This window comes from Dermacentor variabilis, chromosome 11 (assembly GCF_050947875.1).
Source record: "Dermacentor variabilis isolate Ectoservices chromosome 11, ASM5094787v1, whole genome shotgun sequence".
NCBI classification, from domain to species: domain Eukaryota; kingdom Metazoa; phylum Arthropoda; class Arachnida; order Ixodida; family Ixodidae; genus Dermacentor; species Dermacentor variabilis.
The window spans coordinates 60396308-60422015 of record NC_134578.1 but is presented as its reverse complement, the minus strand read 5'-3'; the positions used below and the strand labels follow the sequence as shown (position 1 = coordinate 60422015).

General features: G+C 42.0%; 1 protein-coding gene across 2 annotated transcripts in view; it reads left to right on the top strand.

Annotated features, from left to right (window-relative positions):
* The window catches only part of LOC142564775 (venom metalloproteinase BumaMPs1-like), a 33188-nt gene extending 12922 nt beyond the window's left edge, over positions 1 to 20266 (top strand). The window contains exons 4-14 of one of the 2 annotated variants that reach the window (XM_075675928.1): positions 185 to 308; positions 1675 to 1728; positions 1832 to 1947; positions 2106 to 2177; positions 2265 to 2398; positions 2485 to 2534; positions 5576 to 5684; positions 7081 to 7233; positions 13110 to 13260; positions 17599 to 17712; positions 20111 to 20265. In XM_075675928.1, coding sequence (XP_075532043.1) covers positions 185 to 308; positions 1675 to 1728; positions 1832 to 1947; positions 2106 to 2177; positions 2265 to 2398; positions 2485 to 2534; positions 5576 to 5684; positions 7081 to 7233; positions 13110 to 13260; positions 17599 to 17712; positions 20111 to 20176 — 1143 coding nt within the window. In that variant the 3' untranslated portion in view covers positions 20177 to 20265. Of the gene's footprint in view, positions 1 to 184; positions 309 to 1674; positions 1729 to 1831; positions 1948 to 2105; positions 2178 to 2264; positions 2399 to 2484; positions 2535 to 5575; positions 5685 to 7080; positions 7234 to 13109; positions 13261 to 17598; positions 17713 to 20110 lie in introns of both variants that reach the window. The other variant, XM_075675929.1, reaches the window with a different exon arrangement.
* The last annotated feature ends 5442 nt before the right edge of the window (positions 20267 to 25708 follow it).

The following is a 25708-nucleotide window of genomic DNA, read 5'->3' as shown; positions in this document are numbered from 1 at the left end:
TATCAAATCGAGCGTCTTATTATTTCCCGGGAAGTGTGAGCCAATTAGGAAACCACTCTTTAGTCACTCGTTTTATTTTTCTGGGTGCTCAAAGGTCTCTCATCCATGAACGCCATTAAAGATATACTTCTACAAAATCGCTTTTGACGAGTCCGACATGTGTGCATATTTGAACAATTTACAGGAAGGTGTTATCGGACCAGGACTGCGAATAAGGCCATTGAGAGGAGGGACGAGAAATGTGGAAGGACGTACTCCCCACGTTCTTTACGAAAATAGTGATGGTCTCATTCAAAGCGGCGTGAATGGTATGCAAGGGAGGATTGATGTTTACAGTTTTCTTTAAATGTTAGTGTAACTTACGTGGGAGCGTTTTTTTAATTCGAGCATTGCACGGTGACCTCTGGTACATTTTAGGTGACTGCAGCAATCGCGTGTACATTAGATGTTGACGCGGCTTTTAAGCAGCAGCCTTTAAAGTGAATGCAGTATGCTCCCGGAACGGACCACAACGTCATTTCAATTGTTTTTATAGGAAACTAAACGCTAAATAGCGACAAGTTTACCAGAATAAATGTGCTTCAGACCAATACATCTTGCAGGATGGAAACTAAGCTCTTACTTTCTAGAACGACGAGCAATTTGCTTGGATTCTCATGCGCAGTGCTGGGACGTTTCTCTAGAAAACACAATTTAGCTAAGCTCAAGAACACCGAGTTTGTAACGAAGTTTAACGTATTTCTTTAGACAAAGCCACAGGTAATTTCACAGGGTACCAAACTGAAGAGGTTCGAGTGCCCCTCAATTAGCGAATGAAACCATCGAACGAAGACATAGAGTTGTTGAAGAGAGTACTGCCCGTGTTCTGTAATAAAGTTTTAAAACATGAATTAGTTCAAACTGTGTTGTGCACAAAGTACCGCTGTTGTATATACAGAGAACACAGGCGCTATATACGAAAACATGCGTAAGGTGCCTGTGTTGGAACTGAATTTGTGCAAGTACTTGACAGGAAGCACCTCATCACTTCGTAAAGTATCAAGAACTGCAATGAAAACGCAGTCATCGAGTTATGCGTCGAAATTTTATAGCTTAGGATGTTTTGATCCAGCAGTACGTCTTGCAGGGCTAATCGGTTCACATTGCTGAGTAGACAGTAAATACGATCGCTTTGGCGCAAACGCGGAAGGACGGAAGGAAACAAGGGATGCCCTGTTCCCTTCCCTTGTTCCCTTGTTAGCGATATTGTCACGACACCGCCACAAATGAGCATGAGGTTCAATAATTCGTCATTCTACAATTTACCATAGGATAGATATGTGAAAAGTAAAACGAAAATATAATCGTACGAATATAAAGGGACGTGGAAGCGATCACATTTATTCGGATTATGTTGTGAGCGAGCGAGTCCCCCCCCCCCCTCTTTTTTTGCTCCTTAGGGCGAGCACGCACGTGAACATAGTGGCTGAACGTAAACAGAAAGTGAGAAACTTGTTTCAGTAATATTCAATTGAGTAGGCCCTTGGCTGATAAGACACTTTTGCGGGCTATTTTAAAAGCATATGTATTTCTTACGTGTACAACTACAAGTGTGTTGATGTATTTGGGAAAGAAGTAGGAAACAGCTTTTGAAAAATCTAATTGAGGTATTGAAAATTATAATTCTCTCTATAGATGGCATCGGAGGCGCTACGTCCTTGAACATTTCCCAACGCGACGATAAACGTGGTATGTTCTTTTTTTTCGTTTTCTTTTTTTATGGCGCTAGATCGTGCTGAATGACACTTTCACCATCTTCCCAATCTTTTTGTTTCTTTCCCTTGGTGTACAGATGAAAGTGACACTAATGTGCGTGTGGAGTTACTGGTTGCCGTAGACAGCACATTTCGACGCCAATTCAGAAGTGTTCGCACTTTGCTGACGTACCTCACCATTACCCTGAATTCGGTAAGGCAATGTTTTGGTCGAAGCCCAACCTCATAAGTCATTTGTTTTCTTCTCGAGTCAAAAAAAGGCCTCGTGCCATGTGCGGTGCATTCATTTCCTTGCGACGTTTTTTCGTCCTCTTTCGATTTTCCTAAGAAAATCCGCATTTTTTTTTGAAGGCGAATGTGAGGTACACGACAGTGAGCAATCCCAGCGTAAGACTCAAGCTTCACGCAGTGGAAGTACTCGAGGTAAGTATTCAAGTTCTGTAAATACTTCTCCCAAGTCTGTATCTTGAGCGCAACATAGCCCTAATGAACTGCCGTTTTTGTTGCCAGGAATACACGGAACACTTTCTGTACCGTGTAGACAGTTACGTCGCTGCTCTTCGGAGCCTGGAATCCTTCAGAGATTATGTGCAGCAAAATCCGGAGAAGTATGGCTTATACGATGCAGTATACCTGATTACCGGGTAAGCACGTTGACGCCACCGCGTCTGAATGAACGCAATCAGATGAATGTCTGGCTGTCTATCTAGCTCATGTGTGCTCTACGCAGACTCGACATGGCACGATACACCGGACACGGTTGGGATAGGGAACTTCAGGGTGAGCTTCGCTTTATACTAAGCATTTTTAATACTAGAGCAATATTATAAAGACCCCCCCCCCCTATGTACAGCATAAAACAATCATACAAGTAACATAACATTCTACAGGTTAAAAATTTATTGCAAGCAGCATGAACAAGGAACACTCGTGTCGACTCGCTGTGTCAGCGAGCGTACTTCAATTATCAGGGCAAGTAACAACAAATAGTTAACAACCTCTCCGGGAAAGGGGGGGGGTGGTGGCATCTTGCTGAACAGGAGCATCGCTGAACAGGAGCATTGTTAGCGTTTAATCACTGTGGCTTCCCTCTAAGCATGGCTTACCTATTCGCGGGATCGTTTGTGAGGCTGTTCAATGCTGAAAGATTGTTAAAAGAACTTCCTCACTTTCTTTAGGATATGCTTGGCGGAAATCGTCTCTTCACATTCTGCAGGCAAGTTTCTTCAACGAGATAACTACACTTATAAAAGCTGGTTTTCTTCAGCACGTCTTCCGTGCTGTTACTGATTTTATTGTCCATAAAGTCAGAGGCAGCTGCAAGAACTCTGCAATAATGCGCAAGGGAAACAGAAAGCTGTTAGACGAATAGTGGTGCCTTCTGTACACCCTACCAGTCATCACCAAGGGAAGGGGGTGAACTGACATGGTACTCTAATATTGCTTTCAGAAATCAACAAGTTGACAAGAATACGTCCTTTCATTACGTGCTATGAAGCGCGATGATTCAAAGAAAAACATGCCAAGCCTTTCATGCCTTGCGCTATGGGGGTAGTGTATGAAATCATCCTCAGATTTGAAAAGTCCTCCGTTGGACAACAACTCAGATACAATAACGACCACCTGAGGGGGCATTTTAACAATTAGAGCAAAGGAGAGATTGCAAATCATGCAATAGGTGTTGCGAAGCCTGCCTTCACGGGCTCAGCTTTCGCATACCAGGATTATCTCCATGCTACGATTCTCTCTGAAACCCTAGCAAGAGAGTCGAGGTGGTTTGTATGGGTCCGAATGTATATAACCTGGTCGGGGAGGGTGTTGCCGGCGTTCGCGATTGGTCAGCTAACCCTCACGTAGCTTGTGGTGGCTGTTCGAATGTCGCGGCGGCGTGCAATGGTACGGTAAAACTGCACCTAAAACATATTCTCAGCAAAGAAGAGCTGGCAGAGCGATGTCGCATGCCTGCCGAAAGTCCTCGCCAAAGTTATGCTGCCATGCAAAAATTTGTACTATACACAGAGAAATACATCCTTCCCGGCACCTTCGAGTAACCAGCGGCAGAGTGATCAGTAGGCAACCGTCTTTTATTCCTTTGTGAATGGGCAGTCTCTGGCTATTTGGAAAAAATTTGCTTTTCGGCATGCTAATGCATCTTTATAGTGTACAAGTCTCTTTGACACCGCGAGCTATTGTGGTTTGTCCTGTCGCTGCAGAGACAGGCGATAAGGGCGCAGTCCAAAAATTTTGCACGAGTAGTGCAGAGGTAATAGGGGAATATAGGTAGAATTAAAATAATTTTTGGTTCTTCTTTGGACCTAACCACGCACAACCAGTGCGGGGATGTCCCATTACGTGGGAAATTCTGATGGTTTTCCTGACGTCGCGTGTCAGACAAGCGAAGCGGGGGTGACCGAAAACATTTTTGTCCAATCGCAAATGGCTGTTCGCAGGAATGGAATACAAACATTCAAATTGCTTTACGCTACAGCACTCAGGATTTTGATACGTATGCATGATGATCATTAGATAGAAAAAGATGCCACGATGTTTGCATTGTTTATGCGTTGCGCATTCATGAAGCCTGCCGTACTTAACAATTGATAGTGATTGCTTCTGCATGTCGTGTTTTCTGGTTGGTGACTGCTTTTCGCACCTTTAAAAATTGCGAGGGTCGTTAGGCCATTTAGGGTGTCTCATGGTCGGTTGAATGAGGTGTGTTCCCAGCAGAAACTAGGAACCTTATAATTTCACCATTAAGTGATGGTCAAAAAGCAACAGTCGGAGCGTAGATGCGTAGCCTTAACACTGAAGCGCCGACTGAACGTCCGCTTGATAGCGTGCTATTTTATGAAATGTGGATTTCCTTACAGATTCTCTTTGGACACCCATATGTTAATTCAAATAATTTTCTATGGTGATTGCAATTTTTAGGCGAAGGTATGCGTCTGGCAGAAACCATCTAAACGTCTTTGCAGATCAAAATACATCAGGGAAGCTTGGCTTCGGCTTTACATATTAACGAATAGGAAACAAGTGAAGTAGCCGGCCTTTGAAAACTGTATATTTAAAATATTCCTAGTATCTTTGTGTTTATCATTTGTTTTACTTCCGTAAACTGGACACCCCTAAGGAGCGGCATACTTGCAGGAGTAGCCGTGAACTGACGTAGTGGTCTTGCGGACTTTTTATTTGGAAGTGCCTCGTAAGCAAACTCGGTGCGCGGCTTAGTGTTCGTCATTGATTAGTAAAACAGTGTTGGTAACTCACGTAATCTGACAAATATGATCAAATAACTCTTAGGAAGTTGCATGCCGCAACCCTTTATTGACAGTACATCGGAAAATTTACAAAGTTTTATTTTAATATAAACGGGCAAACCACGCACAAATTAAGCGTAATCCACGAAAAGGGTGCATTCTTGGCAGCAACTTTTTTTAGGGCCATGGAGGTAACCTCAAGCAGAAATTTGGAAGTGGACATCACGCAAGCCACTTATGGCCTCGTTTATAATTTGTGCAGACCTCTCTCGTCATACGGGAACAATAAATGTCTGTTTCATTACCGCGCTTTCACAAGAAAGGGGTCGCGTGTCAAATTTCTTCTGCCTCATCCAGTGTTCCTGCTCTAAGCCAACAAATAATGTTTGCTGATAGGGATTTAGCCGGAAACTCTGCACTCAATGCCGGCACACAGCAATAAAAAAATTCTGTTGTGTAGCCTGTGGGCAACATTTATAAATAACGGTTAAAAAGGCAAATGTCTTTTTTCATGATGATCAATGAAAATAAAAAAGAAATGCTTAACATTTTTCCTTCTTTAAGGCATCGCATATGTGGGAGGTGCCTGCACGTATCGAAAAGTCGGCATGGGTGAAGACAAAGTGGGAACGTTCTTCGGAGTGCGAATATTTGCCCACGAAGTGGGACATTTGTAAGGCAACTCTCTTCTTATTACGTACAGCTACTTTGCCTGCGTCTTTGAACAATCTATCCTAGGAGAGGGAAGCGCAACACTTGAATTGCAGACTGTCAATTCTTATCTGTGTAAACAATCATTGTATAGCTTAGTCTTCGATAGACTGACTTCTAGTGTCGAAAATTTACCAATTAAAGATGTATTTCACCCGAAACGTCACAATGACTGACTGCACAACCAGGGCAAGGAAACCAGTAATGTTTTGCAAGCAATATCGTAAAAGCGCCGATATGACATCGTGAAAATATGAGCTTTTGAACCTGAAGTGATAGGTTACGGCGGATCTGCTGATCGAAAAGTTTACATTTTAACGTACATTTTTGAATCTCTGTAAATCATTTTAGCCCATAAATTGTGAACACACACAAAAGAACGCCGCAATACGACTCCTACCACTCTTCCGCTGCAAAAACTAATATGTACGTTTTTTATTATTATAAGGCGTTTCTAATCTAATAATTTCCAGTCCTATAGACAGATTGAGGATCGGAACTTGAGGCCAGTAAGATGAGTGATAGTTTTGTTTGCACTGAAAATGCAATTTGGAACCAATCAAATAGTCTAAAATGCTCATAAGTACAGGTGTACCGTGAATATAAAGTCTGTTTTAAATAAATGTCTGTGATTGGGTCTTCAGTAACGTTCCGCAATGAACAAAAATATCTAGTTGAGCTTTTGTGTCGAATTACTAACATGGGCAAAGTAGTAAACAGAGAATCAACCCATATGGTTGGAATACTCATGGGTGTTTTCTGCTAATGTATAAAGTTATGAAGGGAAACTTATCAACTACGATTTCGTAATCATAGTCACCTGCGATGCATGGAGTCACAGAAAAGTAATGTACAGCTCTTGTCATTACGATACTCTTCTGCAAAATATTACTCCATGCATGGCTCTGACGACCGAAGAGACTGCATTCTGTTACCGCAAACAGTGCTGTCACTAGAGGCGTCCGAGAAAAGTAGCGGCACTTAACTGTCGTAGAAAAGTGTGCTAAAATTACTGGAACAATGTTCTCCTTTTTTTGCAAAGTTGTCACTGAAATATGGTTTATGATGCTGTTCTGACTAAAAATGCAGGCAGTTACGTGCAGTAGATACTATTTCCTGAAAGCTCGAAAACCATTTTTAACCGCAGCCGATCAGGTTTCAGGGTGCGATTACGGTTGAAACAACCTGAGCAATCCAAGTGGTATTTAAAGCAGGCATACAAGCTTCCTCAGTAATATTCTTCCCTTGCATTCACAAACCACTTTTTGGGCGAAATTACTTTGTTTGGGCAAATGCACACCTAAACTCAAATTCTGCAAATAAATGTGGTGGATTTTTTGCTCTCGCACAACGGATAGGTTGGGGTGCCCACACGATGGCCAGCATTATGGTACGTATTCATCCACGGATTGTCCCTGGCACGACGGCTTTATTATGAGTTACAAAGTTGCGGACAGCCGAAGCATGAAGTTCTCTCGATGCTGCAAAGACATGATCAGGCTGCATGTAAGGTGGGCACGGCTTTTTTCCTCTCGAATACCAACCAGCTTCTCACGCATAATAATCTCTGAATATCCTCCAGGAAATTTTATGCTGCAACACGTATGTCATACACGAATACATGAATTGCGTACAATAGCTTGAAAACGCACAGTAGGCTTCCAATTCCATTTCAAGGAATATATATATATATATATATATATATATATATATATATATATATATATATATATATATATATAGGGGTTTTCTTCGAAGTTCAGCACGCAGGACCCGACGTAACATACACAGGAAAGAGACGACGAACTTTTTGGGAGACTTCTTTTACTTAACGTTTTCGGCTGGTGGACCAGCCTTCGTCAGAGTACTGTACTCTGACGAAGGCTGGTCCACCAGCCGAAAACGTTAAGTAAAAGAAGTCTCCCAAAAAGTTCGTCGTCTCTTTTGTGTATATATATATATATATATATATATATATATATATATATATATATATATATGCCACAACCTTCCCATGCTAAGGCTGTGGGATCATTCCGCACCTGCGGCAAGTTGTTTTTTCATCAACTTTCATTTCCATTAATTCATCGTTTCATTTCACTTATTAAGCACAATTAATTTCCCCTATGTTGTCCTGGGTGTCAGTGTTTGTTGGCTTCTTATAATATTACTAATAAAAATCGGGCCCCTTGGTTAACCCCCATTCGTGTTTATATATATATATATATATATATATATATATATATATATATATATATATATATATATATATATATATATATATATGCAACCACATCTTCACGCGTATTATGAGATATGTAAAAAAAGGACAAATTGCGGTTTCATTTGGCGCTGTCTGGAAGGAAATATTTATTTTCATGTGAGAAGCGTGCAGTATGCCACATGTGCTGCTTATGGTTATTGAGGTTATTTGGTAATCTACTTCCCATTTCTATATGGACACTTTTTTTCCTGAACTGTATTTGTAGTGACTTGCACTTTTTGCTTGAAGCATTACAGCTCACAGGTGAACAGTTTCCGCTCTCGAGCAAATCCCAGGACGTCACCACTTCGCTACTACGGCAGCGCCTATTCCAAACTGATGAGTGCCGAGCTTTGTTTCTTGGATATGTTTAGTCTAAATATTTTGTGCCTGGAAACTCCCTTGTATGCAGTAATTACTTTTACAAAAAGTAACAGACATATTACTGCCATTACGGCATGCTGATATTGCTTGCTTCCAGGTAAAGAGATAGAGGACGAGAAAATATGAGTCTAGATCCTGCCACAATTGCCCTGCGCACGTGAAAGGTAGCAAACTGGGTCCAGTCTACTCAACCCCTCTGCGCCTCTTTCCTTGCCTCTTTATTATTAATATTAAATTAATTTAATTCGGTATTTAAAGATATTAAACTTAGCACTATTGCCCTTTATTTGTACTTTAGTTCGCAGTACGTCAAAAGCGTGGCAGTTTGGGCGAGTTGGTATGTCATAACTGTTTAAGGCTAGTAGCGCCGCTCAGGACGAGCAAAAAAGGAAAGAGGTAGGGGTGATCAAAGGGAGCGGAAAACTTTTCCGCTCCCTTGATCACCCTACCTCTTTCCTTTTTTGCTCGTCCTGAGCGGCGCTACTAGCCTTATCGCAGTACGTGTGCGCCAAAATCCACAATGGAAGCAAGAAAGCTTATGGCTTCCGCTGAGGTGTTACTTACGCCTTGTAATTACAGCCAGTCACATTTGCTTCGCCAGCAGGGTTCCTTCCAGCTGTGGTTTTATTGGCCGGTACAACAGTTCACATTACCACTGTTATGTTTCCTGAACCTGCAAATCGTCTTGGACCTTTCTGAAGAACGAAGCTACGAAGAAAACCCGTGCAGGTTTCTCAGAAAGAACGATCCGCCGTTCAATAAAAATTCTACCTGGTCCAGTATACAAATATAGGAATACACACTCTGTGGCAAATACATCGTGGTACAGCTTTTTGTATGATTGGTGAGGCAGCTGCTGCCAGCACTCGCAAAATAGGGGGATGAGGCAAAAAAAAAAAGACATTTGCCCTATTGAATGCGCCAGATATGATTGTATAGAAGCAAATGAAAAATGGAATATAATATTTCCATCGCGAAATGGTATCCGTAAAATATAGGTAATATCAAAGAAGCAATCGATATTAGCAAAGTAATTAGTCAAATTGCCATGATAAAAGCGACTACTTTTGATAACGTATTGTCACACGCATGCTATATGAATTTTGGTCGGTAAATGATTTTCACTACATTGTCATTCATAAACAGTTATTGGTTCCGTGCAACGTGCGCCTACTGCATCCAATTTCTTTATTTATTGTGCTCGCCGTAATCGTTGCGTAACAGCCTGACATAATGAGGTTGGGCGCAGCGAAAACAATGTTGTAGTACATTGTCGAACTTACGTAACCACGAGAAATTTTAATGAATTGTAGAAACAGGTAAATTTTAACTATATCTCGCGAGTGTTAACCGCACGTTATGTCAGCGCCTCATAACGGCGGGAAGCGGCATGGTCGGCGATAACACAGGAACGCACGGCAAGGCACTTTCCTGTGTAAGCTTTACGTTTTCCCCTTGAGGAATGCGAATGCCCCGCATGTTAATCTTGAGGTCCACAAACATCCTTAAATATACCTCACGCGTTGTTATAAACTTTTGTCTATATTTTTTGTTCTTTTTCTCTAGCGCATGCACTGTTTGAGAAATAAAAGAAATAAGAAAAAAAAACACCACAGGTTTTGTACCTTCAAACCCATCGATGAAAAACAGCGTGAAATAAACATAGACAATGAAGGAACACTCGCCGAGCGCCGACGGCCAACTACTTTGTTTCTTGTGCTCATACACAAATATACCTTGGAATAGGGGTTTGCGAGCAAACGTTATCGTGCGCTTCCAGCGGCGTATGCCGCGAGTGATTAAAAAGTTAGCTCGTGAGAATGGAAGTAAAATGCACTATCAAATTAGAGGTCGAGATACCTGAACCCTTTGTCAGTAAGAGAGATCGAACGAGCGCTGACGCATGCGACACCTTTACACATTATGGCAAACGCTTAAAAAAATCTCGCGTGCAGTTTTGTCTCTGTACTGGCGTGGAACACATGTTTCTTGAAAAAAAAAACTGACAGCAGCCACACTTTGTGCTCATTGGATGGTCAAATTACTCCCCCTTTTCAGTTTCACCAATTATCGTGCTCGCCAAAGCGGTCGTTAAGGCAGCGACCCGATTTTTCTATATATATAAGGGGCTGCCACGAGGTCGGGATCTCTTACAGCCTCGCTTTTTGCACGGCACATAGCCGCTGGTGTACTTCATGACACGTCACCTGTTGGCGGGGTTGCTAGCGTTTAATTTTTAGCAAAGGGAGCTAAGTTTGTCCGGAGCTGAGTACACAACGCGCACCCCCGCAAGTCCCGCGGCATTCTTAACACGATGGGGCGCGCTGTGAAGACACGCGATTACCACCACCTTGGGTTTTATTTTTTGACCACTGGCCGAACGTGGTCCTTGGAGGTCGAGGCATCACGCGAGAGAGCAAGGGTGAAGGCAGACAACAGGGACTCAGGATAGCAGCTCGCCTTCGGTTGCTGCACTTGAGAATCGTAGCTTGCCATCCAGTGATGGCGGGAGGCGCCGCTGGCGAGTGCGCTTCTCACGAGATTTCACTGATTTGACGAAAGCGGTAGAAGGAGTTGCTTCGCGCGTGGCGCATAGGTGCAACATGCATGGTTTTGGCTGAAGTGTTGCTTCAAATCGAGAAAGCGTATCGCGTTATCGACAGGCAACTCGTGGGTAAAAGTGAGGCCTGGAAAATAGAAATGCAACAACCTGGAAACTTGTCCAACTTGACTAAGAAAATATTTAGGTGTCACACCATGCGCAGGTACGTTTGCGGTGTTTAGGAATTGTGGTGATCTTCGCTAGGTGATGTTCACAGTACTGGCTATATGTAGTTTCTGCAGATGCAGACTATGTGTCCTACTATCGTCGACTATGAGACCAGGACTATCTGTCCTGGTCCAGTCTGTCTTCGCTGGAAACAACTGAACCATTCAAGCCTTCAGTCTTGACGCAGTATGTTGTGGTAATGACGCTAGCAGTGCTTTGGAAGGCGCTTTGAACCTCACCTTGAATCTTCACACCAAGAACTCTACGGGCCACGACGCAATTTCCCACTTACACTTTACAACTTAGTCTCCGTGAACTTCTTGGTTCCTCTTGGTCATTTTCTAGCCATTGTTGAGCTGCGGCGAAATCCCCTTATTGTGAAAGGTAGCCAAAGCTATTTCATTATGCTAATAACGCGATAAACAATTTCTAAATACAGTCCCTTATCATTTACTGCACATCGATGCAAAATGCTAGGTCACATATTCAATAATTTCATGACAACAGCAATTCGTTCATACGTTTTATACGCGGCTTTTGGCCATGGTTACTACACAGTCTCTGAATCAATTTCGGTCACGTCATTTGTGTAACATTAAAGTTAGGATACGAGATGAGCGCTATATTTAGCACCTTTCGCAAAACATTCGACAGTGCACGTCATCGCAAACGAATCCATAAACGTACTACATTTTTAAAGAACCCCCTTTTGGTTTGATGGATACAAAGATTTCCTTATTTACGTAGACAGTTCTACTGTAAGTCAACTTACTCGGATATTGGTACGTTAGTTCAGGAGTGCCACAGGACTCCCTGCTAAGACCAATGGTATTTTCATTTTATAATAATAATTTTCTACGTAATTTCGTGTCTAATATTTGTAAGCTAACCACCTTGTTTTAATTATATAATATCTCCTGATGACCACCATTGCCATAACAGTTCATCGCATGTTGTTGGAGACGGTGCATTACTTGGGAAATGAACATCAACTTAGAAAAGAAACCTTAATATTGTCATTTTCTCACAAAACCATTCCCTTTGAGTTTTGATTACTGCTGAGGTTACGTTCGGCTCACAAGGGTTGCAAATTAGGAATCCCTGGTAATTAACACTTTCCATTCAAGACAAGTTAAGATCTTCATTTCTAACATTCTTTACCTAAAAACATTGAATACATGTTTCAGTGCAATAAAGATATGCTACTTACACCGAACGTTAACAAAAACACGCCAAAAGAAAGCCGAGTGACTAACGTAGAAATCACTAAACCGCCCTATTTTCGAGTAGGCATTTTTCGTAGTTAATACACATAAGCAATGCAAAGCTCACGCTGTCGCGGGTATACGAAGAAAGGCTATAGGCTTCACTTATTTCAATACGATCGGTGATTGCTAATGTTCTTCGGATGTTCCTGCATCTAACCTACAACTAATTCCAGGATGGCGGGCAAATAAGTCACTTGAAGTTATTATACTTAATTTTAATAGCTCTTCAAATAACATTCTCCTGAAGTTCACCAACTATCTTTCATTAGAAGTTTTCGTGCTCTAAACGTCGTATCTTCAGCACCCATGCCGACATCTTTATAAACAGTTCTTATTTATTCCTTGAACAGTCAATCACTAAAACTCGTTGACTCGTACAACTCGGCCATTGTCAGTGCCTGAACTCTTGAGTGTTCTAGATTAGTATAGCAAATGTATAGCTAGGAACCATAACCACAGGTAATTGTTATCACTCGAGTATGTTTTGCCGCCTTGCATTTTTATTGACACAGTCATATTCCTGTGCCATCTCCGGCTTCAATTACTTGGCACACTTTCGATTCAGTGTTGGCGTGTGTGTTTGGTATGTCCTGTCCACTCCTGATGGAGCATTTTTTTAGCAGTGGCTTCATATACTAATAGTTTGGCCAAGCACCTTGGAAGTACTTAGAAAGGTGATGAGAACTTTTCTCTTGTATCCAGTTCACCACAAGGTACTTGTTTGCGGAGAAAAGACACGAAGCGCAGAATTAAAAAGGCCAACTTCACAAAAGGGTTACCTGGAGAATATTTAACCAGGAAAGGTCTCTGCAAATCAGCCTTCCCTGAAGTTCAGGAGACGTACCTAATGGAGGTAAGCGCTGTGGTAATTTTCGAGCTGCATTTTATGCCTTAACATAAGCAATGGGGTCTTCATCCCGATGAAGTGAAATGAGTGGGCGACAGGCTACATTATTTCACATTCTAACGCTTGCTAAACATGTCAGCTTTCCGAGCCATGAAAAATCCAACGGAACATTGACGTTGGATGGGGCCGAAGTCTCGTGATGGTGGGCGCTTGGCCCCACGTGTGATGTGTTTGAGAGGCTAACGTCTTAAACTAAGAGCGAATTCAGCGCAACGGAAAAGCCGTCCCTCTGATACTTTCTTATCGTCGCTGACAAAATTTTGACGTATGCCGAGACCTTGAACGGCGCCAGTGGGAGCGAGAAAGTAAATTTGGGATGGTGAAGCCGAATCAATCAGTGAGTCAATAATTCATGCATTGAAAACTTGTCCCTGATTCAAAGGGGACGCTCACTCATGCCCAGGACGTACAATGTTCGGCCGAATGCCCTTATTTTTCTCCCAGTAGAGATACATTGATTTGCTTCTAATTTTCTGATGATGTACCCGTCGTGAAAAAATAAAATGGCGTACTTGCTTTAAGCTACGTTGAGTGGACCTGCCTGTATAGTGATCCGGCCCGCCTTCATCTGTGGTCTTCAAGTGCTGATGGTGGGCCCTGAAGCTTCCGTTTTGTCTATGCCTCATAAAAAGTGAAATTCGCAGAGCACTGCATCAGTTGGAATTGAATAAAATAAAAACTTAAAAATGATACAGCACTTCATAGCTTCGAGAGAACGAATAATAAATTACCCGTAGTATCACTGTGAAGCGCAACAGGAGATAGCTGACCTGCGAGAAGCCGACCTGGGAATTGAGAAATATAATAGTTTGGACGCTATTTCCCAATCATAGTGTTTTTAATCGATGTGGAAATCTACGGTTAAACATAAGCAGTATTATCAGTAAGCGTGGCCCAAAATTTCCTTAATTTTGAACCCAGTGAAAAGAAAACTTATTCCGTGAAGAAACTCGCCACGGTATTCGAGAAGCAAAGCGAATAAATGCAGCGGAGTACTAGGAAACATTTGAATTTTGGATTAAGTGGATGTACGTATTTGTCATAGAAGTATTCTACGCGCTTCTATTTTAAATGCTTTCAAGGACCGTTTGAAAGGCCCAGGAAACGCAGCACTTAGAAGAGAAACAGCACTTCGTAAAAATATCTATACACCTAAATCAGATAAAATTGTATAAATTTTGAAAGCTGATGAAGCCGAAAAAAATGTTCCTATCCAAGTTATAACATTGAGAAAATTGGGCAAACACTGCAAACTAAGGAGGCTAATATCAATAGGAAGAAAAATATAGTATTTGGGGAACAGTGTCTATGCAGTTAACAGTAACAGTTGCAGTAAACGTGACAGTGTACGAGGAGATTTATGATTTATGAAGCAATCTTATACTGAACTGCACGGAACCAACAGCAACCACGTCACCATTATTGAAGGTATTGCAAACAGGAAACAAAGTTCAAAGATCATACGGGTTTTTGAATGCATGTCTGGGAACATATTGGCCGTAGGCGGAATGCTAGTAGATTTGTTAGAGGAGTGATATTTTACTCCATATCCTTGCAAACATTTATTCATAGTTTCGAGCGACATCAAATATATCAGACTTAAAGCAATTGCATGATCACAATAATAATGCAGAAGGAAGATTCTGAGGATTTTAAAATGTTGGCTTCTATTGGCGTCCATTCCATATAATAAAAAATATTTACCAAAGCAGCTTTAAATAAATTGAAGGAAACAGCTCACTTAAGTAAGCCTAGAAAACAGCTGTCCTGAACAATGAGTGCTCACAAAGAAATAATACAAAACAAATCAGGCTGATTATATTTTTAACCAATACAAGGAACGGATCGTCCTCAATGACCATGAGTTGTAATAACAAAGATGTCACGATGGTGTTAGGTCTACGCACGACCCATCGGCCGTGCGTAGACCTAACTTTTGCTAAGATTTCCAGTGTCGTTACAGATCACATGGCTTTCTATTGAAGTGACTATAACACAATATTTGCGATTGTCACGAGATAGCTGTTAATATAAATAAATATTAAAAAGTGCATACTCCTGCACTATGGTTTTGATTTATTTTATTTACTTTATGGTTATGTAATATGGATGAGATAGTTCAAGTGGCTGAGGAGTTCTACAGAGATTTATACAGTACCAGTAGCACCCACGACGATAATGTGAGAGAGAATAGTCTAGAGGAATTCGAAATCCCGCAAGTAACACCGGAAGAAGTAAAGAACGCCTTGGGGAGCTATGCAAAGGGGGAAGGCAGCTGGGGAGGATCAGGTAACAGCAGATTTGTTGAAGGATGATGGGCACATTGTTCTAGAAAGACTGACCACCCTATATACACAATGCCTCATGACCTCGAGCGTACCGGAATCTTGGAAGAACGCTAACATAACCCTAATCCATAAGAAAGGGGACGCCAAAGACTTGAAAAATTATAGACCGATTAGCTTACTGTCCGTTGCCTACAAAGTATTCACTAAGGTAATTGCAAATAGAATCAGGAACACCTTAGACTTCTCTCAACCAAAGGACCAGGCAGGATTCCGTAAAGCCTACTCAACAATAGACCATATTCACACTATCAATCAGGTGATAGAGAAATGTGCGAAATATAACCAACCATTATATATAGCTTTCATTGATTACGAAAAAGCGTTTGATTCTGTCGAAACCTCAGCAGTCATGGAGGCATTACGGAATCAGGGTGTAGAGACGAGCCGTATGTAAAAATACTGAAAGATATCTATAGCGGCTCCACAGCCACCATAGTCCTCCATAAAGAAAGCAACAAAATCCCAATAAAGAAAGGCGTCAGGCCGGGAGGTACGATCTCTCCAATGCCATTCACAGCGTGTTTACAGGAGGTATTCAGAGACCTGCAGTGGGAGGAATTGGGGATAAGCGTTAATGGAGAATACCTTAGTAACGTGCGACTCGCTGATGATATTGCCTTGTTTAGTAACTCAGGGGACAAATTGCAATGCATGCCCACTGACCTAGAGAAGCAAAGCAGAAGGGTGCGTCTAAAAATTAATCTGCGGAAAACTAAAGTAATGTTTAACAGTCTCGAAAGAGAACAGAAGTTTACGATAGGTAGCGAGGCACTGAAAGTGGTAAGGAAATACATCTACTTAGGGCACGTAGTGACCACGGATCCGGATCATGAGACTGAAATAATCACATGAATAAGAATGGGCTAGGGTGCGTTTGGCAGGCATTCTGAAATCACGAGCAGCAGGTTGCCACTATCCCTCAAGAGAAAAGTATATAACAGCTGTGTCCTACCAGTACTCACGTATGGGGCAGAAACCTGGAGGTCAACGAAAAGTGTTCTGCTTAAATTGAGGACGACGCAACGATCTATGGAAAGAAGAATGATGGGTGTAACCTTAAGAGATAAGAAAAGAGCAGATTGGGTGAGGGGATAATCAAGTTGAAATCAAGAAAAAGCAATGGGGAGGGGCATGGGCAGGACATGTAATGAGGAGGGAAGATAACCGATGGTCATTAAGGTTTACGGACTGGATTCCACGGGAAGGGAAGCGTAGCAGTGGGGAGGCAGAAAATTAGGTGGGCGGATGACATTACGAAGTTTGCAGGGACAACATGGCCACAATTAGTACAAGACCGGGGTAGTTGGAGAAGTATGGGAGAGGCCTTTCCCCTGCAGTGGGCGCAACCATGCTGATGATGATGATGAAAGCTCCGTTCGTCATGCAGCTTCGCAGAGTAGAATAGCTCTGAACTTTTTCATTGCTGCGCCTGCAGAGATCTGACTTCTTTCGGTGTGAAATGCTGAAGTGTTAATTGCATTGAGGCTCGTGTACTGCGATTTTCTTTCCGCAACACAAAAAAGCATTTGAAAAGTACACCCACTCGTAAGATTTCAAACATGAATTTATGCCTACTAAGAAGATACCTACATTCTTCCGGAAGCATTCGAAAACTGTACCTCCTGTTTTCGAGACGCATTTGAAAACAGAGGGCCAAAGGCACCTTTATACTTTGTTTAAAACTTGACAAAGTCTGCTGTTTATTTGATGTGGGGAAGTGCAGTACATTGTAGGTATTCTAACACACGGCACCCAAATCAATATGCTTAGGTTTATTTTCGTTTTCGTCAACGTAATGCAGCTTTTTCGCGATGCACCGTCGACCGCACATTTCGAATTTATTCCCTTTTCATCTTGAGTGTGGCTTTATAACCATGTCCAAATTGCTTTCATGTAACCATTACATAAACGTACCTCAATATGGCATCTTTCGCAGGGTGGAGAACACAGTCGGTGCTACGGGCGCTGCTTCATACCAGAACGCCTTTATCGTGTTGGATTCAAAACAGCAATCTTCCCTGACAACTTCCCGTGCAGCGGAAATAATGGCGTACGTTCCTCTTATGTCCAAGAAGGAAGCACAGCAGCAGTAGCTAAGCGTACTTGATGTGAATGTGCATGCATACGTTACCTTGTGTAAGAAAATTCGGCATATCACAAAAGGCGCTCTCTTTTTCGTGCAGCTAAAGTTCCAGATTATCTCAAAACCGAAAGCCTCCTTACATATTAAAGGCAAGGCGCAGAAGAACCGGACTCAAGAACACGCATGACAGGACCGGTGTGTGTGTGTGTTCTTCTTGAGTCCTGTTCTTCTGCGCCTTGTCTTTAATAATTCAAGCATGAACCAACTAGCCCAAGCAAGAGTTTTACTTGAGCATACTCCTTACATTGACATTTTCTCAACGTGTACTATACTGGGTGTTCTTAAAATAGGGAATGCACAAGCTCATGGCTTTAAATATGGCTAACGTTCATAATAAGGGCAGACGATTAGGTTGGACCATTAAAAATTACAGAATGGGCAGGAAGTTAGTTGAGGCGGTGAAATTATCTAATTTTCTTGCAAAAGTTGAATCAGCTAGCGTAGCGTTAATTGGAAATGGATGGAAGATTATTTTTTTCTGCTGTGGACGTAAAAATAGGCCGATCGTGATGATAGCCCAGCTCAGTCTCTTCTGTTCTGAAAGGCCCCAAAGAGCCTGACGTTACCCAATCGAGAAATCACAATGCCCAGCTAGCTAATTAAATATATTCAATAGATAACGTGCCATTGTTTACTACAAAGTAAATGTTTTAAATGCAAATATAAGACGAAAAATAGTAAACTTATGTATGCGTAGCGAAAATCTTATACCAACCTGCAATTTAGAGATATTCATTGTTTGAATACTCATACACAGCTCTCTGTAACTAATATTTTTCTATATTCTTTAGGCTCTGCACTTCACTGGTGTTCCTTTCTTCTCTATCTTCACATTGTCATGAGATTGTATGTGCTTACTTGATTCTAGGCGTCCCTTACTCAATGCCCCATGTCGGGGCCCTGTAAGGCATATTTCAAGAAAATAAATAAATAAATAAATAAAAATAACAATCTGCTAAAATGCATTTAAATTGCACTTAACAACATCTTGGACTGCTAGGCACGGTCTCTTCTTAAACTTTTAGACGCCGTGGATGCTTAGTGGCTATGGTGTTGGGCTGCTGAGCCCGAGGTCGCGGGATCGAATCCCGGCCACGGTGGCCGCATTTAGATGGGTGCGAAATGCGAAAACACCCGTGTACTTAGATTACGTGCACCGTAAAGAACTCCAGGCGGTCCGAATTTCCGGAGTGCCCCACTACGGCGTGCCTCATATTCGGAAAGTGGTTTTGGCACGTGAAAACCCATAATTTATTTTTTAATTTGAGAGAAACTTGGCTGAAACTACCATGTATTTGTATCACATCTTCAGGCTGAATATCTCGTCAGTTGTGCTGGACTAATAATTCGAAGGAAAAAACAACTCTACCAAATGTGACGAAGCAGGAGAGAAAACACACAAATGCCGCTTAGATTAACTAATTCAAATTTAGATTCGATTATTAAGAAGGGGTACAATGACACGGTTCCTTCTTTGTGTTTTCCCTCTTTATTTTCTTATCAGAATCCAATCCTCTTGTGAACGTACTTGATGAACGAAGTAGCCCGAGAGTCAGTTTTTCTCTTCGTTGCTTTGCTAAGCGAACATGACATTAATGCGGACTGACTCAAATTTTGCGTTTGAACGTGCGGCCGGAAACGAACAAATAAATGTTTAGTGAATCTCGTTAACTTGCTACCTGGACCTTGCAATTTGTCGTGGACGTGACGTCCAAATCTTGCACAAATGTGCCTGAGAAGGTAATAAAACGTTATCTGTCATAAACAAAAGTTAAACACCTCTTCTAACTAAATAAAACATTGATAGTACAGTTTATAACTATTTTCGTGTACTTTACTGCTTGCAGATGTAGTCTGTAGGATGCGCAGTTCAAAGAAAACCGCTCTTTACCTTCAGTATCGGCATTGCCTTTGGTGTTTCCACTTAACTGGAAGAAAAGAGTACATTGATTCGAAATCTGGTGGCCGCCTCTCTGAATATCAAGGAATTGTGCGATTCGCAAATAGAGTTATATCGACAGAATCAGCTAGTCAGGGACGTTTCGGGGGTTTTCGAAGCGTCTAGCTGATAGAAATGCGCAAATTAAATGTAAATGTCCACTCCCGCAATTGCAGGACTCTAGTCAGTCTTTCATTCGTGTTTTCGTGTAGTTCGTTAAAGTCGAGCACATTGAAACAACTTTCTAAGCCAGAATACTCAAATACAAGAGCTCACTGAAGGGGTTGGACATGGCATGATAACGTTTATAAGACGGTCGCTAGAAATTACTTTATGTAACAGGCCTTTGTTTTTTATTTATTTCAGACGATTTGCATAAATGGTGACTGCAGGAAGAAAAAGCTAAGGTATGCAAGCTATCGACCATCATAATGAATGCACAAATAAACACTTGTATTAGAGAAAATACCTGTCTAATGTTTCGCTGTCAGGATTCTAAAGCACATGTAGTCTAATCGCTTGCTGGTTTGACAAGAATGAAGCTCTCGGGTATGGAGCTAGGTCAATGGTGACCGAATCATTTCATTGAAAGGTGCTCTATGAACCATCGTAATGAATGCACAAATAAATACTTGTATAAAGAAAATATCTGTCTAATGCTTTGCTCTCAGGATTCTAAAGCACATGTGCCGTCTAATTGCCTGCTCGTTTGATATGAATGAAGATCTCGTGTTTGGAGCTGGGTCAATGGTGACTGAATGATTTCATTAAAAGGTGCTTTTTGTTGCAAGCAGGGGCTTTTGTTCATATCTAATCGTATCGTAACTAATCAATCCGAAATGAGCGCTTTGATATAATTATACTAGAAATGTGTTGCACAGTAAAATCCGTAGTGCCGATTATCATGCAATCCATGACGAAAGCGCCAAATTGTTCGGGAATAAACCAACATTTAGAGTAAACAAAATATCTGGAGATATGCTCCTGAGACGCCTCTGAGATTTGGCTTATTGGCGACCATGAATTGCAAACAATTTTTTTTTGCTTTTATCAGATATATTTTGGTATAGCGTGAGATATGACGGTCACATAAGTTTATGTAGAGACTGTTTTACACAGGCGTGCACTCATGAAATAAAGATGGCTTTTCAGATACAACATCTAGTGCAAAAAAAAGAACGCGCGTGACAAGTTTAATATTTTATGCAAAATACGCACCTCGAATCTATTCGATAGAAGCGCTATTTACCATCTGTGATGGCCAAGCCATGAAGTCGAAAATATAAACTCACAATGTTTACGAGGATATTATTGCTCATTGTAAAAAACTGTTGTGCGTAAATGCATAGAAAGGTGGTTTGTTAAAAACAACTAAGAAACGAATTGTGACGCTTGCACGTGTACCTAAATACACGCGGTAAAAATGCACTACTGTTCCACTAAGTGGACATGCCTTGCAAACTAGCGGCATACAATTCGTGGATGCCTTGTGCGCCATACAATATTCAATGGAACGCTTAATTTGTATGTTTTTGTTAATCATGCGAGTAATGTCCTCCAAATCAAGTAATTGAGCTCAAGAAATACAATTACGCTATCTCCCAAAGGCGGTTTCTTGAATTTTCGTATGAATTATGCGAGGATGAACAAGGATGGCTAACCAAGCAAGTTGGAACTCAAGCATCAGTAGCAGTGCAATCGAAAGAACAACAGATAAAAAGAATGGCGATACAAGCTTTTTCTAACAGAAGGAATCTTTATACTAAAAAATACGATGCATATATCCTACGAACAACAACCAAAAATAAACAATACAAGAAAGCGACAAAGCCCATGCTAAGAGCAGTCAAGGACTCAAATATTTTCTTTCGTAAGAGCAATAGAAGGTTTGCTAACGCTTACGCTTTTCTGCTGAAATAAGCAGAATGCTTTTGCAATTCTCTGCATGTACTGGCCTTTCTCTGCGATTACTGCGATAATGCAGAGCTATGAATAGCTTTGTAGTTACTGCACTCGTAATTAAAAAAATACGCGTGTATTAGCTATCTCTCTATCCCTCTAACAAAGGAAGTTATGACAATCATTCGTTGACACTTTATCATCGGGGCTATAAAGTGAAGCTAATACATCCTGTTTCTATTCCGTTTCTTTAGCTTTCGCATGATTGGACAAAATGTTTCATGCCACGCCCAGTTCGCTTGTCTCTCCCGCAACGTACTGAAAAACGCGAATACTTTATTTTTCAATTCAATTCATTTTTGCACTTCATACATCAGAAATGCAAGGAACATGGATAAAATTTTTTGACAGTCGACAAGTTTGATGGGATCCCTATACCCTTACAGACAGTCAATGACAGCGCGACAGTGGTTGTTATCAATATTAAAGTATTGTACCTCGATTCTAGATTCTCGTGAGAATGCAAAGTCATCGCTTATAAAATGCAGGAAATGTGAACAGGTACAGTGCATACATATGGTGAAGTGCAGAAGAAAAAAGACAGAAAAGATATACCACATTTAACAAATTCAGAACAATTCAGTAGGGGTACATGATAGCGCACTAACAAAGCTACTAAAAACTGCTTAGAAGGTAAAACTTAAGATCACTATTCATCCTATTCAGGACATTTATATCACAATAAATTATTTCATTGAAAAGCCTGCCTAAATGGTATTCTGTACTCTTTCCACTTTACATGGCTAGTACTCCCTGATTATGTATGATTAGGCTAAACAAATAGAAGGATGTATTTCCGGTGCTACATCTTTTTTTTTTCGCCGTAAGCCCTTCGCTGTTGTCAAAATATTTATGGGGACCCACTTCAGCATTCCGTTACCGCAACGTTCAAAACATCGAGAACTCACCACGTCCAAGAGAGGTCTACGCACTAAACTTACATAACTATGCCAAGCCAAAATATTTTTCCGATGGCCGGCGATTGCCCCTATTCCGAAAGGAATAAAAGATGGCTGCCAAGCAGTCGCTCTTGCACTGGCTGCTCGTAACTGCTGGAAAAAATGGACTTCTCTGCATAAAATAAGCATTTCTCAATGAAAGCATCAAATGCAGGTCCTTACCAACCATGGTTTCTCAGTGGCTATGGTGTTGGGGTTCTGAGCGCGAGGTCGCGGGATTGAATCCCCACTACGGCGGCCGCATTCCGATGGAGGCAAAATGCTAAAGCACCCGTGTACTTAGATTTAGGTGCACGTTAAAGAACCCTAGGTGGTCAAAATTTTCCGGAGTCCTCCACTACTGCGTGCCTGATAATCAGAAAGTGGTTTTGGTACGTAAAACCCTATAATTTTTTTAAATGTAGCTGCCTCTCGGCACGCAAACAACGTTACTATGCCAGCTTTTCTGCGCTGAGCATTTGTTTTAGCGGTAGTTTCAACTTTCGGCTCCCCGACAGCACCATTTTCGACCAGCTACCACAGGCTGAGCAAATGGAAGCGGACCAATCCCACAAGCCAGCACCGCCGTGCTCATCCGGTTACTTACGTTCACTGTGCTATCTCGGGCGCACTGCAACCCTCTCCGCTCCTGCGCGCTCCTGGCATCTTGACAGGCAATTACATAAGAAAAAATTGGAGGACGCTTAAGCTTCGCCTTCAAGAGTGGAACGCGACAGCGTTCCCGTCGACCCGCCAAGGGGTGTAAGACAATGGGCTACGGCGCAGCGACTACGCGCCCCGCATCGGACGCGGTGAGCGTCGAGCAACGCAGCGTTCGGCGCGACAACGAAATGTGCGCCTGAGCAAGCGACGCACGCCTGAGCCTTAGAAACAGCTCGTTTCTAAGGCAACACCGCGTTCACTAGAGGCGCTTTTGTACCGCTTTGAAGCATCGAACTCGTGGCTCAGTGGTAACGTCTCCGTCTCACACTCCGGAGACCCTGGTTCGATTCCCACCCAGCCCATCTTGGAAGTTGCTTTTTATTTATGAAGTGCCTGCCTTGATTTATCGCTCACGGCCAACGCCGCGGACGCCGACGCCGACACCGACGCCGACGCCGACGACACCGGCTTTTCTGCGACACGAGCTCCTTAACGCTATCGCGTTAAAATTAGTCAAGCAAGGAAATGCCGCCTGCTGTAAACCACCTGCTATCGAGTGGCCTTCACCGCCCGATGCTTGCGTTCGTGGTTATGGAAATTAGGTGGGACGAAATTGGGCTAAAATCAGAATGGAACACTTTTTTGTTATAGTGCCTATGTTTATTGTATTCACGAGTTTGCTGGTGAAGCAGCGCACTCACTCGGACACAGTGAACACACACAAGAAAAGACGACAGATAGGATGATTAATCACCAACTAGCCCAACTTTCAGAATTAAGTGATATTCATGAGTTTACCTGTCGCGCTGTGACGTGATAATGCATCCTTGTTGTGGCTGTTTTCGTTGTTCGTAGTCAAGAAACCGTGTTTTGATTTCCTCTAAAGCTTCAGTCGTAAAAAAAGCTGTTTTGTATTATTCTCTTTCTCTGTTATTTGCTGTGCGCATCTATTTTTGAATTCGGAAATATAGCTTTGCTGCCGTCTCAATGTCTCATTCAGCCAGTGAAACCATGTTTATGAGGCTGCTGCCAAGCTCGCTTTATTATGTGGGAGGCTTATCCTTTTGCATTAGCCAAGATCCACGATACCAGCAGTGGGGTAGACATTGGCGCTATGAAGATCATTGCAGCCTTAGCCACCACAGATGTTACTTTGGCGTTCGCCAGCACACAGCTTCTGGTTCTGAGCTGTAAGAAATCTGAAAGTTGATTCGGGGAGCATAAAAGAAATAACAATGTTGAACGACCCTATATGGCCTCTCACAGTGTTTCAAATTGTACTAATTCAATTATTTGTGATTGGCCGTCACATTGTCTGGTACGAAAGTACGTTTACGCATTGTTGGGTGAAATAATCGGAACTCACCGAAATTCTTGCTGAAAGCTCACTCGGACTCAGGCACTTAAAATTATTAATTCTGGGGTCTTGTGTGCCGATTTGATTACAACGCATGCCCAAGTGGGGGACCCCGGAATAATTTTGATCGCCATGGGATATTCACTACAACTCTCTCAGCCAGTCTCATTCAGGGTCTGATTCATCGAGACTATGCTCAGCTGAAATTCATCCGGACTCACACTCGCCAAAATTCTACACAGTCTAGCTTATTTAAACTCATATTCACACGTCGGTTTGAGTGCGGCTGAGTGAGTCGACTAAGGAGTGAACTTGCCAAAGTATGAATTTGCTTGCTATCTAAGCACTTCGGAAGTCTTCCAAATTAATTATTCACTTACTGGGCGCATTGTAAAAAAAGTATAACTTACAGCATATTCAGGTAGTCGTTTGAGACTACTAAGGCTGTGCTGCGAAGGTAGCAAAATTACCGCTTAAAATCTGTGTTACAAGATTAACCAGGAACAAAAGTGATGCTCCTGCTTCCTTTTATTCAGATGATCCCCATTACGCTATAGTAGTAAAGTTTATTTGATTTTTGCAAGACCTTTGAAGTGCCGCCAGATCATTCTGAAAAGACCACATGAGTATGCCAATTCAATTGTGAGGGTTTCAGAATGATACTGCACAGTGGGTTGTAGGACGCCGTAAAGTTCAGCTGCCTATAATTACTGGCCACCTCGGGCTCTTTATCGCGCACGCAATGAAACATGTGCATGCATTTTCACATTCTGCTCTCATCGCAACGTGGTCAAAGTGGCAGGGGTAGTGGTCAGCAGCGAAACGCTATATCTAGTAAGTTACTGCGGCAAGTATATACGTTTTATTATATTATCATGCCAGCCCTACAGTACATACTGTCAATACAGTTTTCATTATTACGCTCGCGGTAATGAATTTTGCCTTGCAACACAGGGCATTTATGTTTTTTTAATTGAACGATTCTATGCGCAATTCTCCCGCTGTGCAGTGTTTTTCTCTTAACACGCTTGTTCAGCCGTAACGGAG